The sequence below is a fragment of the Papio anubis genome, chromosome 3 (genome assembly GCF_008728515.1).
Source record: "Papio anubis isolate 15944 chromosome 3, Panubis1.0, whole genome shotgun sequence".
NCBI classification, from domain to species: Eukaryota; Metazoa; Chordata; class Mammalia; order Primates; family Cercopithecidae; genus Papio; species Papio anubis.
Genome location: NC_044978.1, coordinates 6,726,361 through 6,745,180, shown reverse-complemented (window position 1 = coordinate 6,745,180; position 18,820 = coordinate 6,726,361). Strand labels below are relative to the sequence as shown.

Below are 18,820 nucleotides of genomic sequence, written 5' to 3'. Positions count from 1 at the left end.
TTAGTTATTAAGTCTCCTAAGTAACTTTTATTTTTATTTTTTTAGAGACAGAGTCTTGATCTGTCACCTAGGCTGTCGGGCAGTGGCGCAATCATAGCTCACTGCAATCTTGAACTCCTGGGCGCAACAGATCCTCCCAGCCCAGCCACCTGAGCAGCTGGGACTACAGGCACTCACCATCATGCCTGGCTAATTTTTTAATGATTTTTGTAGAGATGGGGTCTGGCTATGTTGCCCGGGCTGGTCTCAAATTCCTGGCCTCAAGTGCTTCTCCTGTCTCAGCCTCCCAAAGTGCTGAGATTACAGACTTGAGCCACCCTGCCTGGCCTTAAGTAACTTTGAGTCTAGAAGAGTTACCCACTCCACTTCCTTCTTCTTCCTGAATGCTGATATTTTGAAGAAATGAGGCCAGTTATCTCTACAATATTCCACATTCTGAACCTATCTGATCATTTCTTTAATGGTGTCATTTAACTTGTTGTTCTAGCCCCAGTATCTTCTGCAAATGGAAAATTAGATCTAAAAGCTCAACTAAATTTCAGTTGAGCTCTTTTGACAAGAACACATCACAGGTGCACACTACATGACAAATGAAAAAGCATGTCTGGTTGTCTGACTCCTGGTGATGCAATATCATCAGATCCTAAGGATCTCTTCATTGTATACGTATGTTTTGCCCACACAACCAACCAGCAAGTCTTTGGTGAGATGATATTTTGATATGATGAGAATTCTGGGGTGGATGTAGATCAAATTTTTATCTAATAGTTTTGGCATCAAAATCCCTTTAATGTTGTTTTACATTAACTTTTCAACTTTTTAACAACTCGATTTTTTTAAATATTGTAAAACATTTGTTTTCCACAAATCATAAAATTTATGCAAAAGTAAGATTCACTTTTATAATGATGGCAGAATTACTTCTTAATTGACATATGAGCACCTTTCTCTTTTATTTTTAGTTTGAAACTCACTGGGCGTGGTGCCTCATGCCAGGCATGGTGGCTTATGCCTGTAATCCCATCACTTTGGGAGGCTGAGGTGGGCAGATCACTTGAGGCCAGGAGTTCAAGACCAGCCTGGGCAACATGATGAAACTCCGCCTCTACTAAAAATACAAAAATTAGCCAGGCATGGTGGCGCATGCCTGTAATCCCAGCTACTTGGGAGGCTGAGGCAGGAGAATTGCTTGAACCCGGGAGGCGGAGGTTGCAGTGAGCCTAGATCACACCACCCATCTCAAAAAACACACAAAGAAACCCTCATATGCATTAGTCAAGGTTCTCCAGAGGGACAGAACTAGTAGGATATATGTGTATGTATATACATGGGTTATATATATGTGTATCTATACCATTTACATTAATCTATATATATATCATATACATATCATGCATTGTGTGTGTGACTGTATGAGCCAGTTCTTCCTCTGAGAGAGTTTATCAGGGAGAACTGACTCACACAATCACAAGGTGAAGGCCCATGATACGCTGTCTTCTAGCTGGGGAAGAGAGAAGCTGGTAGTCGCTCAGTCCAAGTCTAAAAGCCTCAAACCAGGGAAGCTGATTATGCAGCCTTATGCAGACTGAAAGTCTGTGGCCAAAGACCCGAGAGCCCCCAGCAAACCACTAGTGCAAGTCCCAGAGTCCAAAGAACCTGGAGTCTAATGTCCAAGGGCAGGAGAAGTAGGAGGAAGCATCCAGCACAGGAGAAGGAAGGCAGCCAGAGGACTCAGCAGGCAAGGTTATCCCACCCACTTCTGCCTGCATCACTGGCAACCAATAGGATGGTACCCACCCACACTGAGGGTGGGTCTTCCTCTCCCAGCCCACCCACTCAAATGTCAGTCTCCTCTAGCAACACCATCATAGACACACCCAGAAACAGTACTTTACCAGCTATCAAGGCATCCTTCCATCCAATCAAATTGACACCTAATATTAACCATCACACCATATAATAGCTAGTATGATAGCCAGTTAGGTACTGAGAGATGATCACACTTCCCAAAGCAAAGCATCTTTAAGACACTCTGGACATATGACAGGTGGAAGTGGAGGAATTATTGATGGTCCAGAGGGAAATGAAGGCAGCCAGCATGACAGGAAATGGGGTGCTGGTGGAGGAACATTGAATTTTAGACCTGGCTTTCCTGGTCTCAGTCCTGACCCTGACATGGGGGTGGCAGAAGGAGAAAGGAGTTCCAGGGAGTAGCTTTTGATTTGATGTTATTTGGTTTATTTCCAGGAGACTTGGAGTTCTCATTTTCATCCATTGGAACTTGACTTTCATTCTCCTGAGTGTTCTATTCTATATTATTAGCTACTTCAGAGGTTGGGGAAAGTAGTAGATCAGGCAGATTTTGCTCCTCTCCATTTCCATATCCAGTGTACACTGCAACATGGGTTTTTCCCTTAAAATCAACCAAAGTGGCTCAGGCTGTGGTGGCTTACACCCGTAATCCCAGCACTTTGGGAGGCTGAGGCGGGAGAATCGCTTGAGCCCAGAAGTTCAAGACCAGCCTGGGCCATGTAGTAAGAACCTGTCTCTATGAAAAGTAAAAATTAAGTCCCAGCTACTCAGGAGGCTGAGGCAGGAGGATCGGTTGGGCCTGAGAGGTGGAGGCTGCTGTGAGTTATGATCGTGCCACTGCACTCCAGCCTGGGTGACAGAGCAAGATGCTGTCTCAAAATAATAATAATAAAAATAAAATACAATCAACTGAAGCAATGATGTAGCTGGGTGAAGAGAGTTGTCTTCTGACCTAATGCAGAACATGCGCCACCAGCTTTCCTGTTTGCGTATTCACACAGGAGTTGCGTATTCTATTTTTGGCTCTTATCCTTCTTGGATTTTCTTTTAGGTGTGCCTTTTGGTTATCTGAAGTTTCACAAATGTCATCATTCTTGAGAACAGTGGCTTAAAAGAAGCATGGCTTTGTCATAAGCTTCTATCAATGCTGTATCATTCCAAACGTCACAATCATCACTCTGACCTGACTGCACAGGAACAACACCCAGTCCTCCTGTCCAGGACTCCATCTCCACCTCTACCACCACCACCGCTGCTGCCCATGGCCATGCTGAGCCTCCTGCCTTATTTATTTTCTCATACCTACATTTCTCTACTCTAACAGGGAGGCCACGGTGACATTAGATTTCTCGGATATTGCTCTATTCAAGAGCCTTGGATATAAGATCTGCGTGTTCCCTTCTTTCCAAGGTATGGCACCTACAAAGGTGGCCGTAGTTTCTTTTGGGAGCACTGGGGAATCCATACTGCAAAGGCTGTGCTGTATATCCTGCATGTACAGGTCCTTCTCTGCATGTACTGGACCTTTTCTTTACTCAATGAGTTCTGTGTCAGTGAGTTCTGTGTCTGAGAACTAGCTTAGGTCTTGAAATTGGGCAAGAAGGTCTAACTTCCCACTAGGAATGGCTCACTTTAGCCTCCTTATCATCCATTCTTTTTTCTTTTTTCTCTTTTTTTTGTTTTAATTTTTGTGGGTACACAGTAGGTGTATGTATTTACGGGGTACATGAAATGTTTTGATACAGGCATGCAGTGAGTACTAATCACATCACATAAAATTGGGTCTCCATTCCTTAATGCATTTATCCTTTGTGTTACGAACAATCCAATTATACTTTTAGTTGTTTTAAACATATCATTCTTGATCTCTCTTTAGAGCTTAAAACTGCACTAAGATTTTTAGGGTACCCTGTAAACAATGCCCGGTTGTCTGCCCATTTATCTTTCCCCTAGAATCACCATGTTTCTAGAAACACCTCCCTAGATGTCCCCTGACTGTCCTTCCAAATTTACCATCCTTATTATGCCATCTAGCTTCTGACAATTAAGTGCTGCTGGCCTCTGCTACTGTGTGACCAGTTCTGTACTGTCATCTCTTGTCGGCCCCAACCTACAGAAGACAGTTGCCACTGAGTTTCTCAATGTGCTGGTGTCCTCACTGTCATGGGTAGCAACTATCTGGGGCTAGTGGCGCAGATGGTAAAAAGAATTTATCAAGATAGTTATAGGTAAAGAAAGGCAAATTTATTAGAAAAGCAGGAAAATATGTTTCAGGAAAGCAACAGGCAAGTCAGCAAGAGAGGAGCTGACTGCAAGCTTGCTGGGGATTTTATAGGATGGTGCTTGTGCTGTGTGCTGAAGAGGGCTTTCTGGGGTACTGAGAAGTCGCAGTGAGCTAACTTGCATTTTTCTATCAGCCGACGGTCTGGTGATAGCTGGGTGCGGGAAGATGGTGAGTTATTTTCATAGGATGGCTCTGTGTCCTGGACCGTGAAGAAAGGCAAACTTACAACTTATCCATTTTTTTGCTTTCCCCTGGTCCTGCCATCCTGACTCCTTTTCCCTAATTAGGACTCCAAACTCAACAGTGCATTCCTTATCACCTGCATACATGCAGAGTTCTCCCCAGGGGCATGGTCAACTGACCTCCCGTGGGAGACCTATTCTAGCACGTCCACTTCTCCAAGTCTCTTGTTTCTTTTCTCCACAGTCAGCCTCGGCAGTTCTGCCATCTTTACTTCGTTTTATGTAGGCCAACACTTTATCCAAGTTTCCAAGACTTATCCAAGCAGTGTATGAGACCCACATCCTGGGACCCTTGCCAGATAGCTAATTCTGAGTGATAGGCGAGTGCTCCCTTATGGAGAAACTCTCTCTTACCCAGTTCTGGATTCCAACCCTTTGGTCCAGCACCATGGAGATTCACTCCCAGACATACTCACCAGTTCTTGCCAGTACACACCAGTCAGGTTCTGAGCTGCTCGGGTGTAGAATCCCTCTTCTCCCTTAGCTGGCTCTGCTTTTCCCGTTAGGTTGTGCTGACATCTGACCTTAATTATGAATCTTGTGGCTGGGAGTGGAGGTAGAGGCAGATCCTGAGGAGGACAGACGTTGTCTTATAAGGCACTGTCTCACTATCTGGTCTTCAAGTAAGAAGGGCCCACTATCTTCCAATTAGGCCATGTGGGCCACTTCTGAAGTCCAAGTAGTCCAGAGAATATTACAGAGAGAGCTCTCAATTGCATCTACCTATTATCCCCAACCTAAGCCTTGGGGTCTCACTCCTTCCCTACCAAAAAGCTCTGAGTTCATCTTCCCACCAAGTCAACCCTTCTTGGTTTTCTTTCATATCACAAAAAAAGAGTCATTTATTGAGAGCACTGGGCTAAATTTTGGAGCATAAAGAGATATGACTCGTGCCTTCCTTCATGGGACAAGAGTGAGTTCACATTTGCTCAGGCCAATGACCGTTTCCCATCTCCTTTGCCACATGACTGTGTTAGGGATTGGAATTTAACCCAAGTGAAGCCAACAGGACATGAAGACTTAGCTGAGGCTCTGGGAAAGAAGGTCCTGCACTCTTGATTGAATTTGCTGCTCCAAAGACATGAAGCTTGCAGTGGGCTTCCTCTGCAGCATCTTGAAAGCAGGATGGTGAATCCCAGAGATTCTGGGAGTTGAAGTCAGGAAATGCTGCCATAAACACCTGGCAGGGGAACCAAGCTAGTAGAAGCACTGTGGAGAGGAGAATCCTGCTGACACAATTCCTCCTCTCAGTCAGGCCATACTCAACTGCACATCTTACTTGTGTGAAACGGTAGCTTCCCACTTCTGTAAGTCAGTGTGAGCATTTCGTCACCGTGTCCACCCTAAAGAAGTTCATGGTGCAGCAAAAATCAGTCACAGTTTATGATAATCTGCCTCATTATTGTATACGATTCCCTGAAAAACTGTTCAGTTATTGTTTCCTTCAGCTGGGAAGCTAGATTGTCTGCTCTGTTGAGTCCCAGTCTTAGGCCTTCTCCACCAGAATGCACATTTATAGAGGACATTCAATATACACTTAATGCATTGATTGTGTAGAAATTAGAAGAGGAACAATCAAATGAGAACTATGAAAAGCTGTTCATTCAGAGCTTGCTACAACAAGGAAATCACCCACTATTACTTGCGTTGTTGCAGAGATTCAGTGGAAGGCAGAGGGGTGGGAAAGCTTCAGAGCAGAAAAAAAGAGAAGGCAGCAGGTGTGCCCTGATGGAGACCATGGCCTGGGGAAGCTGCAGGCAGGCTGGCTAGAGGCGAGCATCCCATGTGATTGGTTAGGGGGGCATACTTGGCATTGGAAGCAGGGACAAAAATTAGGGAAGCTGTCAGTTATTAATCAAATCTTGGCCATTTAGGGCCAGTTGTTACAGAGGCATTTTATATGTGGTCTGGCCATGGCTCATTTTGTATATTCAGTCTCTCTATTGATTCAATCTCCTTTCCCTAATTTATATCAAAAAATAGACTTTTCAAGAATAGTTTGGGGATTGTTGTCTTTGTTGCTAAAACTTAAAAAAAAATGTATCTAGTACTGTCACTGCCTTCAGGGCTGATTCAAATCCAATATGGATTTAGAGGATTAAACCCAATCTATGGTGATATTGAAAACAAGCTCAAAATGAGAAAAGCAAGTCTACCCAGACCAAATACACAATAATCAATTTGGATGCTGCACCTAGCGATGCAAGACAGAAGCTAGAAGGGCATTTCTCAACCTGTGGAGTGTGTCTCAGAGCAGTGAAACAAAATTAATGATGATTAGGAATCGAAAAAGTCTTCCTCATCAGGCAGAAGTTCTAGAAATTATTAATACATTTCACATGTTAAATGATGATACCAAGTACAAATATTATGTAAGTACAGCCATATATCCAGTGGTGAGGGGTATATTTTTAGACTGAATTTAAGAAACTTAAGGACTGGGTGCGGTGGCTCATGCCTTTAATACCAGCACTTTGGGAGGCCGGGAAGGGCGGATCACCTCAGGTAGGGAGTTTGAGACCAGCCTGACCAACATGGAGAAACCCTGTCTCTACTAAAAAATACAAAATTAGCTGGGTGTGGTAGCACATGCCTGTAACCCCAGCTACTCAGGAGGCTGAGGCAGGAGAATTGCTTGAACCTGGAAGGCAGAGGTTGCAGTGAGCCAAGATCATGCCATTGCACTCCAGCCTAGGTGATAGAACAAGACCAGATAGAAGAAACTTAAAAAAGTGGACAGCAAATTTTTTTTAAAAAGAGGAACAAGATTCTAGGATAAGTTTAATCTTTGTCACAATTACCCTTTAAAAATAGAAAGCTGATCAGCAAGAAAGACTGATAACCAATTTGATGATGTTATAGCTACACTTTCACAGTATGTGTTCATAAACTTAAGTACTGGAATTAAAACAAAGCAGCACATATGGTAAGACTAACAAAATGTAAAGTGACAGATGTCTATAAATACGAAAATTATGTATAGTATAGTTCATTAATTACCTGTCATTGGATCTTAAAATTAGGAATGATATTTACTCCCACTCAGCCATTTAATGAATAGACTTTGTGTGAGGAAAATCAGATGTAACAAGCTGGGGCTGTGCAGCCCAACCAGCGAGAGCTGAAGCAGGGCAAGGCATCGCCTCACCTGGGAATTGCAAGGGGGAAGGGAATTCCTTTTCCTAGCCAAAGGAAATTGAGACACATAACACCTGGAAAATCGGGTAACTCCCACCCTAATACTGCGCTTTACCAAGGGTCTTAGCAAATGGCACACCAGGAGATTATATCCCACACCTGGCCCGGAGGGAACCATGCCCATGGAGCCTCCCTCATTGCTAACACAGCAGTTGGAGATCAAACTGCAAGGTGGCAGCGAGGCTGGGGGAGGGGCGCCCACCATTGCTGAGGCTTAAGTAGATAAACAAAGCCACCAGGAAGCTCAAATTGGGTGGAGCCCACCGCAGCTCAAGGAGGCCTGCCTGCCTCTGTAGACTCCACCTCTGGGGACAGGGCATAGCTAAACAAAAAGCAGTAGAAACCTCGGCAGATGTAAAAGTCCCTGTCTGACAGCTTTGAAGAGAGCAGTGGTTCTCCCAGCAAGGAGGTTGAGATCTGAGAATGCACAGACTGCCTGCTCAAATGGGTCCCTGACACCTGAGTAGCCTAACTGGGAGACATTCCCCACTAGGTGCAGACCAACACATCACACCTCACAAGGCTGGGTACACCCTGAGACGAAGCTTCCAGAGCAAGAATCAGACAGCAACACTCACTGTTCAGCAATATTCTAACTTCTACAGCCCCCGCTGCTGATACCCAGGCAAATAGGGTCTGGAGTGGACCTCAAGCAAACTCCAACAGACCTGCAGCTGAGGGTCCTGACTGTTGGAAGGAAAACTAACAAACAGAAAGGACACCCACACCAAAACCCCATCAGTACATCACCATCATCAAAGACCAAAGGCAGATAAAACCACAAAGATGGGGAAAAAACAGTGCAGAAAAGCAGGAAATTCAAAAAATCAGAGTGCATCTCCCCCTCCAAAGGAATGCAGCTCATCACCAGCAATGGAACAAAGCTGGATGGAGAATGACTTTGACGAGTTGAGAGAAGAAGGCTTCAGTCGATCAAACTTCTCAAAGCTAAGGAAGGAACTACGTAACCAGCGCAAAGAAACAAAAACCTTGAAAAAAGAATGGATGAATGGATAACTAGAATAATCAATGCAGAGAAGACCTTAAAGAACTGATAGAGATGAAAACCATGACATGAGAACTACGTGACAAATGCACAAGCTTCGGTAACTGACTCGATCAACTGGAAGAAAGATTATCAGTGATTGAAGATCAAATGAACGAAATGAAGTGAGAAGAGAAATGTAGAGAAAAAAGAGTAAAAAGAAATGAACAAAGCCTCCAAGAAATATGGGATTATGTGAAAAGACCAAATCTACATCTGATTGGTGTGCCTGAAAGTGATGGGGAAAATGGAACCAAGTTGGAAAACACTCTGCAGGATATCATCCAGGAGAACTTCCCCAACCTAGTAAGGCAGGCCAACATTCAAATTCAGGAAATACAGAGAATGCCACAAAGATACTCCTCAAGAAGAGCAACTCCAAGACACATAATTGTCAGATTCACCAAAGATGAAATGAAGGAAAAAATGTTAAGAACAGCCAGAGAGAAAGGTCGGGTTATCCACAAAGAGAAGCCCATCAGACTAACAGCAGATCTCTCAGCAGAAACTCTACAAGCCAGAAGAGAGTGGGGACCAATATTCAACATTCATAAAGAAAAGAATTTTCAACCCAGAATTTCATATCCAGCCAAATTAAGTTTCATAAGTGAAGGAGAAATAAAATCCTTTACAGACAAGCAAATGCTTAGAGATTTTGTCACCACCAGCCCTGCCCTGCAAGAGATCCTGAAGGAAGCACTAAACATAGAAAGGAACAAGCGGTACCAGCCATTGCAAAAACATGCCAAAATGTAAAGTCCATCAATGATAGGAAGAAACTACATCAACTAACAAGCAAAATAACCAGCTAATATCATAATGACAGGATCAAGTTCACACATAACAATATTAACCTTAAATGTAAATGTACTAAATTGTCCAACTAAAAGGCATAGACTGGGAAATTGTCTAAAGAGTCAAGACCCATCAGTTTGCTGTATTCAGGAGACCCATCTCACATGCAGAGACACACATAGGCTCAAAATAAAGGGATGGAGGAAGATCTACCAAGCAAATGGAAAACAAAAAAAAGCAGGGGTTGCAATCCTAGTCTCTGATAAAACAGACTTTAAACCAACAAAGATCAAAAGAGACAAAGAAGGCCATTACATAGTGGTAAAGAGATCAATTCATCAGGAAGAGCTAACTATCCTAAATATATATGCACCCAATACAGGAGCACTCAGATTCATAAAGCAAGTCCTTAGAGACTTACAAAGAGACTTAAGACACCCACACAATAATAACGGGAGACTTTAACATCCCACTGTCAACATTACACAGATCAACAAGACAGAAAGTCAACAAGGATATCCAGGAATTGAACTCAACTCTGCACCAAGCAGACCTTATAGACACAGAACTCTCCACCCCAAATCAACAGAATGTACATTCTTCTTAGCACCACATCGTACTTATTCCAAAATTGACCACACAGTTGAAAGTAAAGCACTCCTCAGCAAATGTACAAGAACAGAAATTATAACAAACTGTCTCTCAGACCACAGTACAATCAAACTAGAACTCAGGACTAAGAAACTCAATCAAAACTGCTCAACTACATGGAAACTGAACAACCTGCTCCTGAATGACTACTGGGTACATAACAAAATGAAGGCAGAAATAAAGATGTTCTTTGAAACTGATGAGAACAAAGATACAACATACCAGAATCTCTGGGACACATTTAAAGCAGTGTGTAGAGGGAAATTTATAGCACTAAATGCCCACAAGAGAAAGCAGGAAAGATCTAAAATTGACACTCTAACATCACAATTACAAGAACTAGAGAAGCAAGAGCAAACGCATTCAAAAGCTAGCAGAAGGCAAGAAATAACTAAGATTAGAGCAGAACTGAAGGAGATAGAGGCACAAAAAACCCTCCAAAAAATCAATGAATCCAGGAGCTGGTTTTTTGAAAGGATCAACAAAATTGATAGACCACTAGCAAGACTAATAAAGAAGAAAAGAGAGAAGAATCAAATAGATGCAATAAAAAATGATAAAGAGGATATCACCACTGATCCCACAGAAATACAAACTACCATCAGAGAATACTATAAACACCTCTATGCAAATAAACTAGAAAACCTAGAAGAAATAGATAATTTCCTGGACACTTACACTCTCCCAAGACTAAACCAGGAAGAAGTTGAACCCCTGAATAGACCAATAACAGGCTCTGAAATTGAGGCAATAATTAATAGCCTACCAATCAAAAAAAGTCCAGGACCAGACGGATTCACAGCCGAATTCTACCAGAGGTACAAGGAGGAGTTGGTACTATTCCTTCTGAAACTATTCCAAACAATAGAAAAAGAGGGAATCCTCCCTAACTCATTTTATGAAGCCAACATCATCCTGATACCAAAGCCTGGCACAGACACAACAAAAAAAGAGAATTTTAGACCAATATCCCTGATGAACATCGATGAAAAAATCCTCAATAAAATACTGGCAAACCGAATCCAGCAGCACATCAAAAAACTTATCCACCATGGTCAAGTGGGCTTCATCCCTGGGATGCAAGGCTCGTTCAACATATACAAATCAATAAATGTAATCCAGCATATAAACAGAACCAAAGACAAAAACCACATGATTATCTTAATAGATGCAGAAAAGGCCTTTGACAAAATTCAACAGCCCTTCATGCTAAAAACTCTCAATAAATTTGGTATTGATGGAACGTATCTCAAAATAACAAGAGCTATTTATGACAAACCCACAGCCAATATCATACTGAATGGGCAAAAACTGGAAGCCTTCCCTTTGAAAACTGACACAAGACAGGGATACCCTCTCTCACCACTCCTATTCAACATAGTGTTGGAAGTTCTGGCTAGGGCAATCAGGCAAGAGAAAGAAATCAAGGGTATTCAGTTACGAAAAGAAGTCAAATTGTCCCTGTTTGCAGATGACATGATTGTATATTTAGAAAACCCCATCATCTCAGCCCAAAATCTACTTAAGCTGATAAGCAACTTCAGCAAAGTCTCAGGATACAAAATCAATGTGCAAAAATCACAAGCATTCTTACACACCAGTAACAGACAGAGAGCCAAATCATGAATGAACTCCCATTCACAATAGCTTCAAAGAGAATAAATACCTAGGAATCCAACTTACAAGGGATGTAAAGGACCTCTTCAAGGAGAACTACAAACCACTGCTCACTGAAATAAAAGAGGACACAAACAAATGGAAGAACATTCCATGCTCATGGATAGGAAGAATCAATATTGTGAAAATGGCCATACTGCCCAAGGTAATTTATAGATTCAATGCCATCCCCATTAAGCCACCAATGACTTTCTTCACAGAATTGGAAAAAACTGCTTTAAAGTTCATATGGAACCAAAAAAGACCCCACATTGCCAAGACAATCCTAAGCCAAAAGAACAACGTTGGAGGCATCACGCTACCTGACTTCAAACTATACTACAAGGCTACAGTAACCAAAACAGCATGATACTGGTACCAAAACAGAGATATAGACCAATGGAACAGAACAGAGCCCTCAGAAATAATACCACACATCTATAGCCATCTGATCTTTGACAAACCTGACAAAAACAAGAAATGGGGAAAGGATTCCCTATTTAATAAACGGTGCTGGGGAAATTGGCTAGCCATAAGTAGAAAGCTGAAACTGGATCCTTTCCTTACTCCTTATACGAAAATTAATTCAAGATGGATTAGACACTTAAATGTTAGGCCTAAAACCATAAAATCCCTAGAAGAAAACCTAGAAGAATACCATTCAGGACATAGGCATGGGCAAGGACTTCATGTCTAAAACACCAAAAGCAATGGCAACAAAAGCCAAAATTGACAAATGGGATCTAATTAAACTAAAGAGCTTCTGCACAGCAAAAGAAACTACCATCAGAGTGAACAGGCAACTTACAGAATGGGAGAAAATTTTTGCAATCGACTCATCTGACAAAGGGCTAATATCCAGAACCTACAAAGAACTCAAACAAATTTACAAGTAAAAAACAACCCCATCAAAAAGTGGGCAAAGGATATGAACAGACACTTCTCAAAAGAAGACATTCATACAGCCAACACACACATGAAAAGATGCTCATCATCACTGGCCATCAGAGAAATGCAAATCAAAACCACAATGAGATACCATCTCACACCAGTTAGAATGGCGATCATTAAAAAGTCAGGAAACAACAGGTGCTGGAGAGGATATGGAAAAATAGGAACACTTTTACACTGTTGGTGGGACTGTAAACTAGTTCAACCATTGTGGAAGATAGTGTGGCGATTCCTCAAGGATCTAGAACTAGAAATACCATTTGCCCCGGCCATCCCATTACTGAGTATATACCCAAAGGATTATAAATCATGCTGCTATAAAGACACATGCACACATATGTTTATTGCGGCACTATTCACAATAGCAAAGACTTAGAATCAACCCAAATGTCCATCAGTGACAGACTGGATTAAGAAAATGTGGCACATTTACACCATGAAATACTATGCAGCCATAAAAAAGGATGAATTTGTGTCCTTTGTGGGGACATGGATGCAGCTGGAAACCATCATTCTCAGCAAACTATCCCAAGAACAGAAAACCAAACACCGCATATTCTCACTCATAGGTGGGAATTGAACAATGAGATCACTTGGACACAGGAAGGGGAACATCACACACTGGGGCCTATTGTGGGGAGGGGACGGGGGGAGGGATAGCATTAGGAGATATACCTAATGTAAATGACAAGTTAATGGGTACAGCACACCAACATGGCACATGTATACATATGTAACAAACCTGCACATTGTGCACATGTACCCTAGAACTTAAAATATAATTTAAAAAAAAAACAAGCTGGGGCTTTTTCAAGGTGTTACTTTACTTTTAACAATCATGCAATCAGAAGTATTGTGTTGATTTTTTGTGGGGGAAAGTGGGGTCTCACTATGTTGCCCAGGCTGGTCTCAAACTCCCAGCCTCAAGTGATCCTTCTGCCTCGGCCTCTTAAAGTACTGGGATTACAGGTGTGAGTCACTGCACCCAGCTTTGTGTTGATTTTTACTACACTGTCAGAGTGTGAATATTGCAAACTAGAGCTTAATTTAAATTTAAATACAGCTGGACCTCTGGATCCGGGGGTTCCGCATCCATGGATTCAACCAACCAGGGATCAAAAATATGTGAAAAAAAAAAAAATGGATGGTTGCATCTGTACTGAAAATGTACAGACTTTTTTCTTGGCCTTATTTCCTAAACAATACAGGGTAACAACTACTTACATAGCGTTTACATTGCATTAGGTATTATAAGTAAATGGTGTACAGTAGAATCAAGTATATTAAAGGAAAATTATTAATATTAGACCTGTTTGATATCAACATTATCATTATTACTCTGATATGATAACAACATATCAGAGTAAAAAAATAGCAATGTTCAACTTTCTTTCTCCTAGGAAACATTCCTAGGGGGTTGCGGAGGGTGACTTATGACTTCCTCTCAAAGGTATCTAAACCAAGACTTCTTCAACTTTAGCGTGCATACGCGTCACCTGGAAATCGAGGTGTAGCGTGGGGCCTGAGTTTGCACTTCTAAGGAGAGATGCTGACAAGATCTAGACCATCAGCCACTCAAGGCCTTTAACATGTTTCACACCTATGGACACCCTGATACACCTTGGCCTCTGAAATACTTCACAAGCTTTACTAAAGAACACGTTCACAATGTATCAGTTCTTTAGCACTGATTCCCTTAGGGAAATCTGTTCTTCAAGGCAAGTTTCCCACTGCAGTTCTCTATCAACCTGGTGGGGAAGTTACTGCCGATCATTGACCAAGCAGCACAGACTGGGAGAACTCCGTACCTTGGCTTTATAAGCAACATCACTGTTCAGAGTGGCCATTCTAAGCATGCAGACTGGAGATACTATGAACTCTGACCATGTAAATGAAGGATTCACTGTACTTTTGTAAGCAGATAGAGAGGGTTTCCAGGGATTTTAGGAAATGACTAATCAACCTGAGCAAGCAGCCTGTTTTACAGCCTCTTGCCCTGCAGCCTGTGTGGAATGCAGTCACCTTGCTGGTTGGAACCAGCAACTGACAGACCCCAGTAACTTACAGACGAACCGCAGTGAAGTTTCTTCATGCCATGCTAAAGCCCTCCTCCCTTAGAGGAGCCATAGCTTTATTCCCATAAACTGTGACCCATCATGGCATGTAGAGGGGGGGTCTGGGCCACTGGTACCCCCACACACACACATGCCATGATGCACCTATCCCTTCTCCATCACTCCAACAAACCCTCCTGTCATTTTCCCTTGGGAAGACACGGCTTTGAAGAATACTCCCTGTGTGCGTCTTACTTATGCCAAGTAACACAATGCCTATTTATCAAAATCTGAGTTCTCCTGGAGAGTCGCTTGTTACTCACCAGACAAATAAGCCCCAGTTTTTGGGGGTAACAATATGAAATATTCTGAAGTAGTCCCATAAAAGATTTGTACTTTCCTTTTCAAATTATTCATAAATAAATGAGCTTGCTTTGGGCTATGGAGATAGCTTCACATGAATGAATCAATTCCTCTGAGCAGGGGCACCAATGTAGAGATACAGGCTGACCCACCAGCTCTCGCCTGTCCGTGGATGGGAGGGGCTGGGCCGTGCCACCCCTGGATTGTTTCCTGTTTATGCATTGCCAGAGGCGGGATGAGAAGAAAGGGCTGTGGGGATCTGAGGCTTTGAATTCCAAAATTGCTCCCAACCAAGCTGTGGTGCTTAGACGGACACCTGCACACCCCGTTATCCTCCGGCTGGTCCTACCTCTTCAAGGACCCTTAAGGGGCTCTCCACAACAGACTTTCATCTCTTCTTCCGAATTGGCCTGCTCTCTGTTCAGTTCCCTCAAGGCAGGGATGGATGACTGGCAAAAATATCCAATGTTACATGAGAGGAAAGAGAACTATTTCTTTTGTCTGAGTCCTTTGTCTATCTTTTTCTTTTCAAGTATTCTCTGTCCTTCAAGAGCAAGGTGAATGCCACGTCCTCTTCAGAGCCTTCCTGGATGTCACAGCTGACCATTGTTGGGGCTCAGAAAAAGATATGGCGCGCTGGCCTGCAGAGTACTTTGAACTGGAGGAGACTGGAAGGCTTCAGCAACGGCCTCAGCAACAAGATCTCCCTGACCTTCGCCTGCCCTCCTGTCTGGCTCCTTTTTCTCCCCTGAAGCACAGGGAGGGGCTGTCCCTGAACTTTCCTTATCTCCTCAAGATAGATCTTCTAAAAAGGAACTCAGTTCCTCCTCCAGAGACAAGATTCACTGTATCACAGGAGAAGAGACTGGGGGTCCGGGCCACTCACAGACATCACCGTAGGCTATCACCTGTTCATCTTCCCCAAAAAGCACTTACTTTCCCCTAAGCAGCCTACATGCCTGATCCCCTCTTCTTTATGAAGAAGTAGATAAGCTTGTCAGTTTCACTGGGTTTTGGGTACTCACTTTTCTTTCTCGTGCTGCTCCCATCCGTGTAATAAATGTGCATCTTTTTTCTCCTGTTCATCTGCCTACTGTCCTGGAGTCAATTATGAAATCTCAGAGAGTAGAGAGAAAGTGTTTTCTGTCCCCACAGGAGGCAGCCATTGCTCTGGTGGCACTCATCACTGTCTGCCTGGTGTCATGCATAAGTACCCAGTTGCCCCTAAAAGATTGCAAGCTCTGTGCGGGTGTAGATTGTGTCTCATTCATCTCCTGCAGGCACTCAAGAAGTAGGAAGAAATGGATGAAGTCTTTTTTGTCCTAAGGCCTGCTAAGGTGCTTATGTAATCAAATCTTGTCTTACCCTTATAATATGTGTTGCTTTACCTTTGATCATTGTAATGCCATTTATATAGCATGTTATAATTTATAAAGACATTTTCATATACTTTCTTTTCACCAACATTAATTTCCAACATCCTTCCATGCATGTGATATTTTGGGGACAGTGTAGCTATCTGTTCTTTTGCCCCAAAATTACAACCAGCAGATGGCTGCCTGTATCCCCACTTAGAGATGTTGCCTGGCCCACAGCTCTCTGACTTCACAAAGAGGTCATCAATCGTCACAGAACCACAGAATCATGAGGTGAGGGCGGCTTGCACCGCAGCGCGCACCCAGGCCCCTTAGAGCCCCCGTCGTTGGGCTCCCCCGGGGTCCCTGGTTGTGCGCCAGGCAAGATGTTGAGATGCACATTGGAAAACCGGAATGTTCAAACCAAACAACGGCAAGCAGCTGTCTCAAATGTGGAAAAGCATTTTGGAGAACAGTGCCAATTCTTTGCTGCCTATGTACAGAAAACGGCCAGGCCGCGAGACGAGACGAAGCGGACCTCCTGATGAATGAAATCAATTCCTATGCCGCTACAGAGACCCCCACATCTAAAGCTGGGTCTGATGAACTTTGCTGATGAGTTTGCCAAACTTCAGGATTATTGACAAGCAGAGGTTGAAAGACTTGAAGCCAAAGTAGTTAACCCTTGAAAGCTTATGGAACCATTGTAAAAATGAAACGGGATGATCGCAAGGCAACATTCACAGCAAGGAATCGAGAAGCTAAGCAATTAACTCAAGTAGAAGGAACAGGTCAGCGAAACCCACCTGAACGACATGTTATTGTATCTTTTGAATTTTGACCTTTAAAAAAATGTTTTTAAGGCCAGGCATGGTGGCTCACGCCTGTAATCAAAGCACTATGGGAGGCCAAGGTGGGCGAATCACGAGGGCAGAAGTTCCAGACCAGTCTGGCTAACATAGTGAAACCCCGTCTCTACTAAAAATACAAAAAAATTAGCCAGGCATGGTGGAGGGCGCCTGTAATCCCAGCTACTCAGGAGGCTGAGGCAGGAGAATGGCATGAACCCAGCGACGGAGGTTGCAGTGAGCCGAGATCATGCCATTGCACTCCAGCCTGGGTAACAGTGCGAGACTCTGTCTCAAAAAAAAAAAAAAAAGAGTGCTTTTTAAGATTGTTACTGCCCAGCTCAGCCAGAAACCACATGAGGAGCGTTTGAGGTTCCAGAACATCTCCTTTCTTGAGAGGAGTCCCTGGAGCAGCGGTTTGGGGCTGCGCCAATTGCTTGGTCCTTCTTCCTTTGGACCAAAGATAGACACAGAATTACCAAGAGCTGAAAGGGATGCTACCCGAACAAGTCATCATCTGGGGGAAACTATTGACAACTTTGAAAGGCAGAAAATAAAGGCTAGAAAGACTATATTTTCCAAATTTTTCACAATTTAAATGTTATTTCACAGCAAAGCTTTAGAGGCCTACACAGCTGCCTACCAGAATATACAAAAGAGTGATGAGGATGAAGATTTAGATTTAGAGGTTTTCTGAAATTCTCTGTATGCACCAGATTATTCATCTCATTTAGATATGGTAAGAGCAAATTCAAAGTCACCTCATCCGAGATCACTGTCAGCTAAGTGTGTATCTGGAACAGGACAGGTATCTGCTTCCAACTAAGAAAGGATCAGCCAGCAGAAGATGATGAGGATGAAGAAGTCAGATGTTACAGAAGAAGAAAATTTTCTTAAGTAAACTACACATTTCCATTTCCATCATACATGACATGAAATCCACAGTGACTACATTGCAGAACTTTATACTCACTTTGATATGGTAAGCCTCAAAATGAAATTCAACTAGAAATGGAAAAATAACTGAAGGAAACTTATGCTGACCAAAAATGAAGGCTTTAAAAAATATTACACACCAGTCATTTCAACACCCCCAAAAAAAAAAAAAAAAAAAAAAATGACTTGAGTGTAGCAGTTTGTTCTCTACTACAGTTGAGAGAAAGAAATTATTGATCCTGAAAAGGGGTGTTTTGCTTAATATATTTTCAGAACTGGGAACAGGGTTGTCTCTTTTCTCCTTCTCCTCCTCTTCTTTTTCAAATTAACACCTCTTGTTTCCAAAAATCTACTCTACTAGATTCAAATTGCCTTCTTGTTTCATTCTACTTTTCATTTCGATTGCCTTCTTTCGTTCTCATTATCTTTCTCTATTTCTTGTAAATTTTCATCTCTTCGATTTTCCATTTATTTGAACCCTTCATAAATTCATTGTCTAACCATCTAAAATGTGGTATGAACAATAGTTATCTTATTCCCTTTTACATAATTTTTTAGTATCATTTGTTTTCTGTTCTTTCATCAGTGTCTCATTTTATGAATTTTCTACATTATCACTTCCTCCACTAT

The 18,820-nt window shown here is 42.5% G+C and overlaps 1 protein-coding gene and 1 pseudogene across 2 annotated transcripts; one reads left to right on the top strand and one right to left on the bottom strand.

The window, feature by feature from the left end:
• Positions 1-4,034: 4,034 nt before the first annotated feature.
• Positions 4,035-16,786, bottom strand: LOC116274116. 2 transcript variants are annotated; one of them, XM_031664151.1, is made up of 3 exons: positions 15,012-16,786; positions 4,755-4,907; positions 4,035-4,295 (listed from the first exon to the last, which is right to left on the bottom strand). In XM_031664151.1, exons 1-3 carry the CDS (start codon positions 15,069-15,071, stop codon positions 4,083-4,085), a joined length of 426 nt encoding a protein of 141 aa, XP_031520011.1. In that variant the 5' UTR covers positions 15,072-16,786; the 3' UTR covers positions 4,035-4,082. The 2 variants fall into 2 exon arrangements, with proteins under 2 accessions (XP_031520011.1, XP_031520012.1); XM_031664152.1 differs by having other exon boundaries at positions 16,077-16,786.
• On the top strand, positions 16,764-18,155 carry LOC101020088 (annotated as a pseudogene).
• Positions 18,156-18,820: the final 665 nt, after the last annotated feature.